This window comes from Carcharhinus amblyrhynchos, chromosome 29 (assembly GCF_965287045.1).
Source record: "Carcharhinus amblyrhynchos chromosome 29, sCarAmb.v2.hapA, whole genome shotgun sequence".
Classification (NCBI taxonomy): Eukaryota; Metazoa; Chordata; class Chondrichthyes; order Carcharhiniformes; family Carcharhinidae; genus Carcharhinus; species Carcharhinus amblyrhynchos.
The window spans coordinates 34,641,093-34,655,482 of record NC_137352.1 but is presented as its reverse complement, the minus strand read 5'-3'; the positions used below and the strand labels follow the sequence as shown (position 1 = coordinate 34,655,482).

The following is a 14,390-nucleotide window of genomic DNA, read 5'->3' as shown; positions in this document are numbered from 1 at the left end:
CCTTCCTGACCACCTGCTGCACCTGCAAGCTGGGTTTTTGCGACTCATGCACAAGGACCCCGAGGTCCCTCTGCACCGTCGCCTGCTGCAGTTTTTCGCCACGTAAGTAATAGTCCTTCCTACCATTATTCCTACCAAAGTGGACCACCTCACACTTGCCAACATTAAATTCCATTTGCCATTTCCTGGCCCATTCGCCCAGCCTATCTAGATCCTTCTGCAGACTCTCCACACCCTCCGCGCAATTTGCCGTTCCCCCAATCTTGGTGTCATCAGCAAATTTCGACACTCTACACTCAGTCCCCTCCTCCAGATCATCTATATAAATGGTAAAAAGCTGAGGCCCCAGCACCGACCCCTGGGGCACTCCACTAGTCACCATCCGCCAATCTGAATAGCACCCGTTGACCCCCACTCTCTGCCTCCTATTTGACAACCAATCCTCTATCCACGCTAACACCCTACCCCCAACTCCATGTCCCTCGACTTTCTGCAATAACCTCTTGTGAGGTACTTTGTGAAACGCCTTCTGAACATCCAGAAAGACCACATCCACCGGCTCTCCTCTATCCACCGCCCTAGACACATCCTCATAGAACTCCAGTAAATTTGTCAGACACGACTTCCCTTTAATGAAACCGTGCTGCGTCTGCTCTATCAAGCAATTCCCTTCAAGATGCCTCGCAATTTCCTCCTTAATGACGGATTCTAACGTTTTACCTACCACAGACGTTAAACTAACCGGCCTATAATTCCCCGCCTTTTGCCTGGCACCCTTCTTAAACAACGGTGTAACATTAGCCATTTTCCAATCTTCCGGCACTTCCCCGGAATCCAGCGACGTCTGGAAAATAACCACCAAGGCATCCACTATCACCTCCGCCATTTCTTTCAGAACCCTCGGATGCATTCCATCCGGTCCTGGGGACTTGTCCACAATCAGCTCCTCCAGTCTGTCGAGCACCGCCTCTCTAGTAACAGTAATGTCATTAAGACCCTCCAGTCCTACCACCTTTCCATCACTAACACCCGGCAAATTATTCATGTCCTCCTCCGTGAAGACAGAAACAAAAAAAGTTATTCAATACCTTAGCCATTCCATTCCAATGAGAATATTTCCACTGCTGCTTCCTCAGATCCACTTCTCTTTCAAACAGCTTCTGAACTTTACTTACCAGCCATACCTGTTTCCAAACACTTTGCCAATACTCCCTGCTGACTCTGTCTACCTACATCAACCTTACGCAGCAGTGGACTAGATTTTTAATTCTGGACTCTTACCTCTGCTTTTTCACTATTCCCCAGTCATGGCTGGGATATGTGCATCTGAATTAATGCTACATAACCAGGCCCATGTCACTTGAAGAAACAGAAAATGCTGAAATACTCAGTGAATCTAGCAGAATCTGTGGAGAGGGGAGCAGGAGTCAATGACTTTTCAGAGGTGTTCAAACTGATTTCAATTCATCTTGTTCTTGCTCTGAGGTCACTGCCCTCTGGTCCTCCTTTAATTTCTTCCTCCCTGTCAATTCCTTCACTACTAACTCTCCTTCTCACGTGGCCTCAGAATTCCAAATCCGAATCTTCCCAAATCCAGTACTACAAATCAGGTCCAAAAGCGACATGGTCTCCCAAAACAACTGCCCAGAGTCCTGCAGAACCTGCTGGGTTTACCAAGTCATTTGTATGCCTGACATCAACCCAACTATTCCACTTGGGACTCACAGCAGGAGTAGTAGAAACTCTGTCCTCAGTATATTGCTGAAGACATTAAATAGATCATAGAAATTTGGGGCAGGAGTGGGCCATTCAGCCCTATTACCCTGCTCCACCATTCAGTACGATCATGGCTGATCCTCTATCTCAATGTCACATTCCCAGTTTCTCCTACACCCCTACCATTAAATCATTACTGAACCAGATGGATTTTTACAATAAATCGACAATGTTTTCATGGTCATCATTAGACTTTTTAAATCCAGATTTTTATTGAACTCAAGTTTGACCATCTACCAGGGCAGGATTTGAACCCAGGTCTCCAGAGCATTTACCTGGGTCTCTGGGATTACTCGAGTGAATGGGAATCTGTAGTTTATTATAGACCAAAGTGGAGAAGCTTCCTTCAGGAAGGCAGCAGGTGACTTAGTAACAAACATAGAGAGGCAAATTCGAGGCAGATACAAAAGTACACAAGCATCCAAACACCTCATCTGCCCTACAGAGAATGTGAATTCACGTTAGATTAATCAGCTATCTCAACACCATCAAAACAAATCATCCTCAATCCTGAATAACTGCTTTTGGTCAATTCTCCAACAGCATCATACACAAGGCCATTTCTGATTACTGTCCTTGCACATCCTGTTTCCTCCTTTCAACTCTACTTCTTCGGAAAAAAAGCTTCTCCAATTCACTTAAAACTACAGTCAAAATCCTAACTGCTTAGCCTTTAATCCTCCATTGGCCACAACATTTCGGCAGCTTCTCATTTGCTCCATCATCAACTTCAATACTCTATTTCCCCATTAACAACACTACCTCTCCCTCACTAGTAATGCCATCATCTCCCTCCCTCAACTCCAAAGAATACAGGCTTGAACAGATATGGTTTCCTATTGCAGTGCCACATCTATCTGGACCACATTTTAAAGCACTAATGGGTTCTGTTCTAGTCTGCAAAAACTGCTCATTATTCCTGGATCATCTGGTTTCTTTTCTCCGTTACAAACCACTCTTAAAACTTCTCTCTGCCATCTCACCGTACACTGATATCACTCAGCTCTCCATCATCATCACTCCTCTTCTATCACCACTCTGCTTGTCTGACATCCAGCCTTGAATGAGCAGAAATTTCCATCAACTGAATATTGGGGAACCAAAGCCATTGTCCTCTTCCCCTTGGCAAATTCCACTCCCTCCAGCTCCATCCTTCATCCTAGCATCCTGAGATTGAACAGGACTGTTCACAATTTTTGCATCATATCTGAACATATACCAAGCCATTGGTAAAACTGCCTATCTCCACCCCCAAACCAACACCCTCAGTCCCTGCCTCAGCCTTCCTGCTGCTAAAACCTCTCCCTGTGCTGTTTTTAATGCTGTACACAGTTATCCCAACAGCCTACCCACCCTAAAACTGAGACTATCCAAAACTCTGCTGCCCCAATTCAGATCTCCCAGTACCACTGTTTACCCAGTATCACTGTGCCCACCAACTTACTTTGGTACCTATTTAAATAGTGCCTCAATTTTGAGATTTCTGATCTTGGTTTTCAAATTTATGGCTTTGCCTCTCCCTATCTGCTCTAGCCCCTCGGAGACGTCAGTGCTCCTCCATTTCTGACCTGATGCTTGGATTTTTATTTCTTCTCCAGTTCATCCTTCAGCTGTCAATGTCCTAACCTCTGGAATTCCCTCTATAAAGATCTGTAGCATTTCCTTACTTCCCTGTAGATTCTACTTAAAGATATCTTTCACTGAGTTTGTGGCCATCTGCCCCAATATCTCCACCAGTGACTTGATGTGTTATTCTGTTTTTATAATCTTCCGGTTGTATCTTGGGTTAATTCATTATATAAAGGATATGAGTCCTTAATATAATTAAGCTGGACATTTCACTTTGTTCCAAGGAGCCTGGATGTTGAGTTGTGTACAGTGCTTTGGGGTGAAGGTATTCAGAGTTATACTTACAGTGAAAATGCCAAACCAGAAGCCCGATCATCAGTGAGAGGAGAACAGCGCCAACAATCACACCAACGAGTAGCATCACGTCTTTTGGTTTACGTTTCTCCAGTTTCTTCTGGTCACTTGCGGGGAGAAAGACCATTTCTTCAGCCAAGCCATTGATTTCCTGCAAAGGCCCACAAATTAAAATTAAATCCTGTCAGAGCTGGGGCACTGATCTACTTTTCCACAACTCATCCTGCTGCCGTCTTTCACAGACTTTCAAAGTGTCGCATTCCAGTCCAGTAGCACAATTGTTCTGGTTACCTCATTACTACAAGGATGTGAGGCAAAATCAGAGTGTCTGCCCTTAACATTTGCTAGAGGGTGGCATCAAGGAACCTGAACAAAGCTGAAGTCAATGGGAAGCAGGGGAAAACGCTATCTGGCATAAAGGAAGTTGCTTGTGGTGATAAGGGAATCATCCCAGTTCAAGTACATCACTGCAGGGTAGTGTCAGAGTAGTGTCCAAGGCCCAACCATCTTCAGCTGCTTCATCAATAACCTTCCCTCTGTCATAAGGTCAGAAGTGGGCATGTTCCTTCACGTTTGCAGAATTTACAACTCCTCAGATACTGAAGCAATCCGTGTCCAAATGCAGCAAAGCTTGGACAATATTCTGGCTCGGGCTGGCAAGTGGCAAGTAACATCCGTGCTACACAAATATCAGGCAATGACCATCTCCAACAAGAAAGAATCCAACCATCCTGCTTTGACATTCACTGACATTACCATTGTTGAATCTCCCACTACCAACATCCTGGAGGTTACCATTGACTATCCACTGAACTGGGTGAGCCACAAGTACTGTGACGACCAGAGCAGGTCAAAGGCTAGAGATTCTGCAGCGAATAATTTAACTCTTGACTCTCCAAACCCTGTCCACTATCTACAAGGCACAAATGAGGAGTGTGATGGAATGCTCTCTACTTGCCTGCGTAAGAACAGACCCAGCAACACTCAAGGAGCTCAACACCATCCAGGACAAAACAGCCCATTTAATTCCACCACTTCCATTCCCTCCAGCACCAACATACAGTGACTATGAATGTATTATCAACAACACTGCAGGAACTCACCAAGGCTCCTTCTACAACTTCCAATCTTCACCACTAGAAGGACAAGGGCAGCAGACACATGGGAACACTAATTGCAAGTTCCTCTTCAAGTCACTCACCACCTAGACTTGAAAATATATCACTGTTTATACACTGTAACCGCATCAATATCCTGGGACTCCCTCCCTAACAGCAACGTGGTTGTACCTTGTGCAATTTAAGACAACAGCTTACCACCACCTTCTCAAGATCGATTAGGAATGGACAATAAAAATGTTGACCTAGCCAGTGAAGCCCATGTACCATGAAGAAATTAAAAAAAAGACTAGAGAGGGCGCAGAGGAAATTTACAAATGCCAAGTCATCTGTAAAAGAAACAAACGTGATGTAAAAAAATGCTTCCTCACACAACAGGTGGTTGGATTCTGGAATACACTGTCTGGAGTGTGGGAGGCAGGTTTAGTTGAGGCATTCGAGTGGCCATTAGATGATGATTTGAATAGAAACAATGTGCAGAGGTATGGGGAAAGGGGAATGGCACTAAATCATGATGCTCGTTTGGAGAACTGATACAAATATGATGGGCCAAATGGCCACCTCCTGCACCAGAACAATTCTGAATTTGCGCGACTGGGAAATTGCAGCTATGAGGAAAGGTTTGATGGGCTTGGAACAGAGGAAGCTGATGGGAGATTTGATTGAAGTGTACAAGGTTTTGAGGGGCTTGAAGAGAAACAATGGTCAGTAACTGGGGGACATAGATTCAATCTGATTGGTGGAAGGATTGGGGGCCTTGTGGTACATTTGAGTAGCATTCATACCTGTGGGCGAGAAGTTCCAGCTTCAAGTCCCACTTTAGGACTTGTTGACCACGGAAGGTTGCAAATTTTTCCATTCCACCTGACAACAGGCAGTAAGAGAGGGAGACCTGGTCAACCACACTGCAGAAGGCAACGGCAAATCCCCCAGTACTTTGCCAAGTATAGTGATACACTAACCCCAGTGGAAGTCCATGGTCACTGAAGCCCTCTTAGGGCCTACTATCTGAAGGAGGAGAAGAATTAAAGGGGAGATAAGAAAAAACCTCGAGGGCTGTGGGGGTCTGGAACTCGTTGCCCAAATGGATGGTAGAGGCAGAAATCCACAACTCATTGAAAAAGTGTCTGGATTTGCACTTCAGGTAATGTAACCTGCAGGGTGAAGACTAAATGCTAGAAAGTGGGATTAAGCTAGGGTGTGTTTGTTGGTTGTGCGCGCACGCTGGTGATGGTGTCGTATTTTGATCAGCACAGATGCGGACTCAGACACTGGCCACTCCCCACTCCCCTCTCCCCTCTGCCCTAGATTTTTCTAAATATCTGAAAAGGAGGAATGTGTAAAGATGTGAGGAGGGGGAGTGGCACAATGTGAATGATCCCTTAGAGCGACCAGCATGGATACAATGGGCTGAATGGCCTTCTGCAATGATTCACTGATTTGGCATAAAAGGCAGTGACTGCACAAACACAACTGGCCAACAGAGAACGAGAGTTTTGTTAAATTTGAAGGAAGAATATGACAAAATAAGAATAACTTTCAAATTAATGTCAATATAGATAAATTACTTTGGTAGGAAGGTAATGCAGGTCACATAAAATAAGTGTTTAATGGGGAAAGTGAGGTCAATTCAGGTGATTGGTGAGTAACTAGTGGATCTATGTCTTAAATCTGTTGTAGTTATTGCTAGCTAATGGTCTGATAAACAGCGTAAACACAGTAAAAAGTCTGACAACACCAGGTTTTAGTCCAACCTATTTATTTGATAATATACTCGCAAGCTTTCGAGGGGTTACCCTCTTCGTCAGGTGAATGGATGAGAACTCTCCATTCACCTGACGAAGAGGGTAACCCCTCAAAAGCTTGCGAGTATATTATCAAATAAATAGGTTGGACTAAAACCTGGTGTTGTCAGACTTTTTACTGTGTTTACGCCAGTCCAACGCCGGCATACCCACATCATGACTGATAAACAGCAGCATGGCAGGACTTTGCAATCCCGTGGAGTGCACATCCTGTCCCATGTGATGATTCTCTGAATGAGTACAGGACTAAGGGGTGTGGCCAGCTGCAGCAGCTCAACATTTGGATTTCAGAGCGTAAACAGCAACTTGCCACCTCCTGCAAACACCACATCAAAGGGGGCCGGCTTTGTGGGTGTCCTCACCACACAGCTTAAGGTAGAGAGGAAATAGGTGGCGTCCAGGAAGGAGAAACAATTAGAGTGTGCACTCACTCTAACCATTTCCAATTCCCAAAATTGGTGAAAGTGAGGATTCCTTCAGGGAGCACAGCCAGAATCAAGTCCACAGCTCAGCTGTACGAGGGGACAGAAGATTGGGAAAGCAATAGTGTCAAGCACGCCATAGTTAGGGGAATGGACTGGTTTCTGCACTCAGACATGAATCCAGGATGATAAATGAACCCTAGGTCAAGGATATCACTGGGCAGCTGTAGAATACTCAGGTAGGAGACAGGGGGCTTGGTTCATACCAATGCCAACAACAAACCAAAGGGGATGTGATCCTGCAGGCAGAATCAGAATACTACAGGCCCTTCAGCCCATCGAGTCTGTACCAATGCATGAAAGGCCCCGAGTTGCCCAGCTAACCCCACATGTCCACACTTGGCCCACAGGGTTGAATGTAATATTACTCATCCAGGTACTTTTTTAAAGGATGTGAGGCATCCCACTACCATCACCCTCCCAGGCATTGCATTCCAGACCGTCACCACCCTCTGAGTAAAAAGGTTTCTCGTCAAACCTCCCAGCCCTCACTTTTAACTTGTGTCTCCTCGTAACTGATCCTTCAACTAAAAGGAACAGCTGCTCCCTATCCACTCTGTCCGTGCCCCTCAATCAGGTCACCCCTCGGTCTTCTCCGCTCCTGAGAAAACAACCCAAGCCTATCCAACCTTTCTTTATAACTTACATGTTCCATTCCAGGCAGCATCCTGGTAAATCTGCTCTGCACCCCCTCCAGTGTGTTCACATACGTAGACCCCTACAGTGCAGAAACAGGACCTTCGGCCCATCGAGTCTGCACAGACCACAATCCCACCCAGGCCTTATCCCCATACCCCCACACATTTACCCACTAATCCCTCCAACCTACACATCCCAGGACACTAAGGGGTAATTTCTTAGCATGGCCAATCAACCTAACCCGCACATCTTTGGACTGTGGGAGGAAACCAGAGTACCCAGAGGAAACCCATGCAGACACGAGGAGAACGTGCAAACTCCACACAGACGGTGGCCCGAGCCAGGAATCGAACCCAGGACCCTGGAGCTGTGAAGCAGCAGTGCTACTGTGCCGCCCCACGTCCTTCTTATAATGTGGTGAGCAGAACTGCACACAGTATTTTAGCTGCGGCCTCACCAAAGTCCTACACAACTCCAACATGATCTCTGTTTTTGTAATCTATGCCTCGATTGCTAAAGGCGTGTGGGGCATGTGCCTTTTTCACCTGCCTTTACAGATCTATGGACAAACACGCCAAGGTCCTTTTGTTCTTTGGAACTTCCCAGTGTCAGGCTTTCGTAGTTTACTCCAATGTCAAATTACTCGTCAAAAAAGTCAGGAAACTGGGAAAGAAACCTCCAGATTACTCTCAGTGCCACAACTACAAGCAAAGCAATGAAGACAGAGCAGAGACCAAAAAACAAAGACCAAAGAAAATTACAGTGCAGGAACAGACCCCTTGGCCCTCCAAGCCTGCACCAACCACATTGCCCTTCCAGAGACCATATCCCTCCATTCTCATCCTATTTATGTATTTATCAAGATACCCCTTAAAAGGTCACTATCGTATCTGCTTCTACTACCTCCCCTGGCAGCGAGTTCCAAGTGTCCACTATGCTCTGTGTTTAAAAAAAACCTATCTTGAACATCTCCTTTAAACCTTGCCTCTTGCATCTTAATCTTCTGCCACCTAGTAATTGACTCTTCATCCTGAGAAAATGTTTCTGACTATCCACACGTCCATGCCTCTCAACCTTGTACACTTCTACCAGGTCGCCCCACAACCTTCGCCATTCCAATGAGAACAAACCAGGTTTCTCCAACCCCTCCTCATAGCTAATGCCCTCCATACCAGGCAACATCCTGGTAAATCTTTTCTGTACCCTCATCCTTCTGGTAGTATGGCGACCAGAATTGAACACTATATTCCAAGTGCAGTCAAACTAAGGTTCTATAAAGCTGCAACATGACTTGCCAGTTTTTAAACTCAGTACCTTGGCCGATGAGGGCGAGCATGCCGTACACCTTTTTGACTACCTTCTCCATTTGTGTTGCCACTTTCAGTGACCTGTGTACCTGTACACCCAGATCCCTTTGCCCATCAATGCTCCTAAGGATTCTGCCATTTATTGTATATTTCCTATCTGTATTAAACTTCCAAACTGCATTACCTCACATTTGTCTGGATTAAACTCCATCTGCCATCTCTCCGCCCAAATCTCAAACCGATCTATTTCCTGCTGTATCCTCTGATGGTCCTCATCACTATCTGTAAATCCACCAACTTTTGTGTTGTCTGCGAACTTACTAATCAAACTAGTTACATTTTCCTCCAAATCATTTATGCATATTACAAACAGCAAAGGTCCCAGCACTGATCCCTGAGGAACACCACTTGTCACAGTCCTCCATTCAGAAATGCACCCTTCCACCGCTATCCTCTGTCTTCTATGACTGAGCCAGTTCTGTATCTATCTTGTCAATTCACCTCTGATCCCATGCGACTTCACCTTTTGCACCAGTCTGCCATGAGGCTCCTTGTCAATAGCCTTACTGAAGTCCATGTAAACAACATCCACTGTCCTACCCACAGAGATGAGTGCTTTAGATTCCTGGGACATCGGGACTGGTTCAGGGAAGATAGGATCCATACAGGTCAGATGGGTTGCACTGAATGGAGCTGGGACCTTTGTGGGATGATCTAGCACCATCGAGGAAAGTGTAAACCAACTTGGCAGGAGGATGAACATCAGGAGATAATATTAAAGAGAAAAAATAAGGTGCACAGTTTGGAGATCAATAGCACGATAGTAAGAAATGGTATTAGGTGGGAGTCAATAAATAAAGTTTGAATTGGATTTCCGTGCACATACATGGGTACTTTATTCGTGGACACACAGTGTATAGGAAGATAAGAAAAAGAGAGTGCGCCATTGGTTAAGGAGAATATTAGTGGTGGAGAGCAGGGGTGGCCCAGTGGGGTCACAGACAGAATCTATTTGGTTAGAGTTAAGAAAAAAATAACAGCACTGAATGTCTATAGGCCAGCAAATCAAGGGAAAGATAAAAGGAACAAACTTACAAGGCGATTATAAAATTATAGTTACAATAGGGACTAATTATTCCAACATTTCCAGTCCATCTCTGGGAATGAGGTGCGCCAAGTGGTTGGGAAAATTTAGGAAGTGACCATAGCATCATAAAGCTTAAATTAGCCACATAAATGGAGAAGGAGCAATCCAAAGTGAAAATAATTAATTACAGGAGGGCCAACTTCAGGATCAGGGAACACATCAAGTAAAAGTACAATCTTAGGTTGATGGGCAAAAGTAGAATCGACCAATGGGCCATCTTTAACGAGGGGATTGTTGGGGCACATTCTATCCCAGAGGGAAAGGAAGGTGAAAAAGCCAGGTAAGGTGAAGCAGAGACAAATATCAGGTTGATAATAAGTGAGAACCAGGGTGAATATAAAACATTCAGAGGGGAATTTTTAAAAAAAGCAAAAGCAGCATAGAGAGAGTATGACAAGACTCTCAGTTAACACAAAAAATCCAGAAGTCTTCTCTAGGCATTAAAATTAGTAAAAAAAGGTGAATTGGGGCCGATTAGGAACCAAAAAGATGATTTACACATGGAGGCACAGCACATGACTGAGGTATTAAATGAATAGTCTGCTTTTGTCCACAAAGAAGGTTTTGCCAAAGGTATGGTGAAAGGAGAGGTAGTTGAGACTCTAGATGGGTTAAAAGAGAAGTATTAGAAAGGCTGACTGTTCTTAAAGTTGATAAGTCACCAAGACAAGATCAGAGGCATTTGAAACAAATCAAGGAAGCACCACCACCATCCAACCCTCCACGGATATAGTAGTGATAGAGCCAGAGAACGGGGAACTGTTACACCCTGGTTCAGAAAATATAAAACCAGCTACCTCAGCCCTCAGTGGTGGGAAACTTTTAAAATGATAATCCAGCACAAAATCAACTATCACTTGGACACATGTGGATTGATTAAGGAAAGGCAGATGGATTTGTTCAGGGAAAAATGGTGTCTAACTAATAATTTGATTGAATTTTTTGATGAAGTAACAGAGGGAGTTGATGAGGGTAACGTGGTTGATGTGGTGTACACAGATTTCTGAAAGGAAGTTGACAAAGTGCCTCATAACAAGCTTGACGCAAAACTAAAGCTGATGGAATAAAAGGCAGTGATAGCATTGATACAAAGTTAGCCGAGTGATAGGAACAGAAAGTATTGGTAAATAACGTTTCTTGGACTGCAGGATGGTATGAAATGGGGTTCCTTAGGAGTCAGTAATAGAACTGCTTTTCTTGATTTTTACTGATGCCCTAGACTTGGGTGTGCAGATAAAATTTCAAACTTTGAAAAGTGAAAGTATGGTGAGCTGGAGGAGGATAGTGATGAATCTCAAGAGGAGATAACCAGGCATGTAGCAGATTAAATTTAATACCGAGAAATTAAAAGGTGATTTATTTTGGTAGTAGGAATAAGAAAAGACAATTGAAAATAAAGGTTAGAATTCCATTTTTACACAAAACATTGAATGATTGAATCATTGTTTTAAATACGACAGAAGGGAAACAAAAAGGGGTGTGGGGGAGTTGCGTTGCTGATTTGGGAGCACATCACTGCTGTGCTGAGAGAGAAGCCATATTGGAGGGATATTGCAGAGAGGCATTATGGGTGGGACAAGGAATAGGAAAGGTGAAATGACAATGCTGGGAATGTACTACAGACCTCCCAACGGTCTGCAGGACACAGAGGAGCAGTTGTGTAGTCAGTTTCTGGAAAGGTGTGAAAAAAGCAGCGTAGTTGTGGTGGATAACTAACTTCCTCCACATTGACTGGGGTTTCCTTAGAGCCAGTGGACTGCAATTTGTTAGATGAGTCTAGGATGGCTTTTTGATACAGTATGTTCACAATCCAACCAGGGAGGGGGCCGTACTAGGCTTAATATTGGGGAATGAGCCTGGCCAGGTGATTGCTGATTCAGTGGGGAAGCATTTTGGACTTAGCAACCATAATTCCATCAGATTTTGGGTTGCATTGGATTAGGATAAGAGTGGCTTTTGGGTGAGGGTGCTTAATTGAGCGAGGGCCAATTACGTCCAAATTAGACAGGAACTGGGGAATGTGGATTGAGAGCGGCTACTTGAGGGTAAAAAGGCTAGTTGATTGAAGTGCAAAACTGAAGGATAGAAACGGTAGGATTCTGGAACAATGGGTGACATGGGAAATTGTAAGCTTAATCAAAAAGAGAAAGGAAGCATACAATAAATCTAGGCGACTAAAAACTGAAGAAGCCCTTAAGAAATATAGAGAGAGGAGGAAGGAACTTAAATGCGGAATTGGGGAGGGTGCTGAAAGGGGCCATGAAATGTCTTTAGCAAACAGGGTCAAGGAGAATCCCAAGGTTTTTTATGGATATATTAGGAGCAAGTGAAAGAGTAGGTCCACTCAAATACAATGGAGGGAAATCATGCGTGGAGCTACAGGAAGTGGGTGAGATTCTTAATGAGTACTTTGTATCAATATTTACCAAGGAGAAGATCATGATAGATGTTCAGGTCAGGGATAAGTCTGTGAACGCAGGAGAGAATGTTAACATATCAAAGGAGGAAGTGTGGGGTATCCTAAATTGCATTAAGGTAGATTCCAGATGGAATCTATCCCAGGTTACTATGGGAGGCAAGGGAGGAAATAGCTGGGGCCTCAACAGATATCTTCATATCATTCGGCCACAGGCAAGGTTCCAGAGAACCAGAGCATAGCTAATGCTGTTCCTTTGTTTAAGAAAGGAAGCAAGGATAATCCAGGGAGTTATAGGCCAGTGAGCCTGACGTTAGTGGTGCGGAAACTTTTTGGAGAAGATACTGGGGGGCAGATTATATGCACATTTGGAAGAAAATGAACTAGTTAGTGACAGGTAGCATGGGTTTTCTATGGGAAAGGTCATGTCTCACCAACTTGAGTTTTTTTGAAGAGGTGACAAAGAGAATGGATGAGGGAAGGGCTGTCGATGTAGTTTATATGGAAGTCATTTGTACCAGTCCCACGTAGCAGACTGGTACAAAAACTAAAATCACGTGGGATTTAGGGTGGGCTGGCTAGATGAATACAGAACTGGCTTGATTATAGAAGACAGAGAGTAGCGGTGGAAGGATACTTTTCAGAATGGAGATCTGTAGCTAGTGGTATTCCACAGGGATCAGTGCCAGGACCTCTGCTGTTTGTACTATATATGAATGATCTGGAGGAAAATGTGGGTGGTCTGATTAGTAAGTTTGCGGATGGCACGAAGATTGGTGGAGTTGCTGATAGTACCGGGGATTGTCAGAGGATACAACAGGATATAGATAGATTGGAGACTTGGGCACAGGAATGGCCAATGGAGTTTAATCCGGACAAATGTGAGGTGATGCATTTGAGGATCAAATTTAAGTGTGAATTATACTGTAAATGACAGAATCCTTAGGAACATTAACACAGAGATCTGGGTGTGCACGTCCATAGTTCCCTAAAAGTGGCAACGCAGGTGGCCAAGAAGATTAAGGCAGCATCTGGCATGCTTGCTTTCATTGGCACTGAGTACAAGAGTTGGCAAATCATGTTGCAGCCACATAAAACCTTGGTTAGGCTGCATTTGTAGTATTGCATGCAGTTCTGGTCACCACACTACCAGAGGGATGTGGAAGCTTTGGAGAGAATGCTAAGAAGATTCGTCAAGATGTTGCCTGGTCTCGAGGGTGATAACTATGAGGAGAGGTTGAATAAACTAAGATTGTTTTCACTGGAAAGGTGGAGGCTGAGGGGAGATCTGATAGAGGTCCACAAAGTTATGAGGCATAAACAGGGTGAGGTATTTCCCAGGGTGGAAGTGTCAATTACAAGGGAGAACAGGTTTGAAGTGAGAGGGGGATAGTCTAAGGGAGATATATGGAAGAAGATTTTCATGCAGAGAGTGGTGGGTGCCTGGAACGCACTGCCAGAGGATGTGGTGAAAGCAAGCACATCTGGATGGATACATGAATAGTGAGGGAATAGAGGGATAGAGACTGAGTAAGGGCATAAGGATCTTTTTAAGTGTAGTTAGGGCATCATGCTTGGAACAGGCTTGGAGGCCCAAAGGGCCTGTTCCTGAGCTGTACTTTCTTTGTCTCAGGATAGGTTGAGAAAGATGTTGATAAAGTACGTGATACCCTGGGCTTTATAAATAACAAAAGCAAGGAATTGTGCTGAATCCATTTCAAAATATTGGTTTAGCTTCAGCTGAGTGTTGTGTTCAATTCTGGACACCAGAATTTAG

General features: G+C 44.4%; 1 protein-coding gene across 1 annotated transcript in view; it reads right to left on the bottom strand.

Moving 5' to 3' along the window:
* Nucleotides 1–14,390, bottom strand: part of LOC145359827 (suppressor of tumorigenicity 14 protein homolog) — an 81,123-nt gene that overhangs the window by 44,751 nt on the left and 21,982 nt on the right. The window contains exon 2 of the mRNA XM_080214611.1: nucleotides 3,691–3,850. Within this exon, the coding sequence (XP_080070737.1) occupies nucleotides 3,691–3,850 (160 nt within the window). The remainder of the gene's footprint in view (nucleotides 1–3,690; nucleotides 3,851–14,390) is intronic.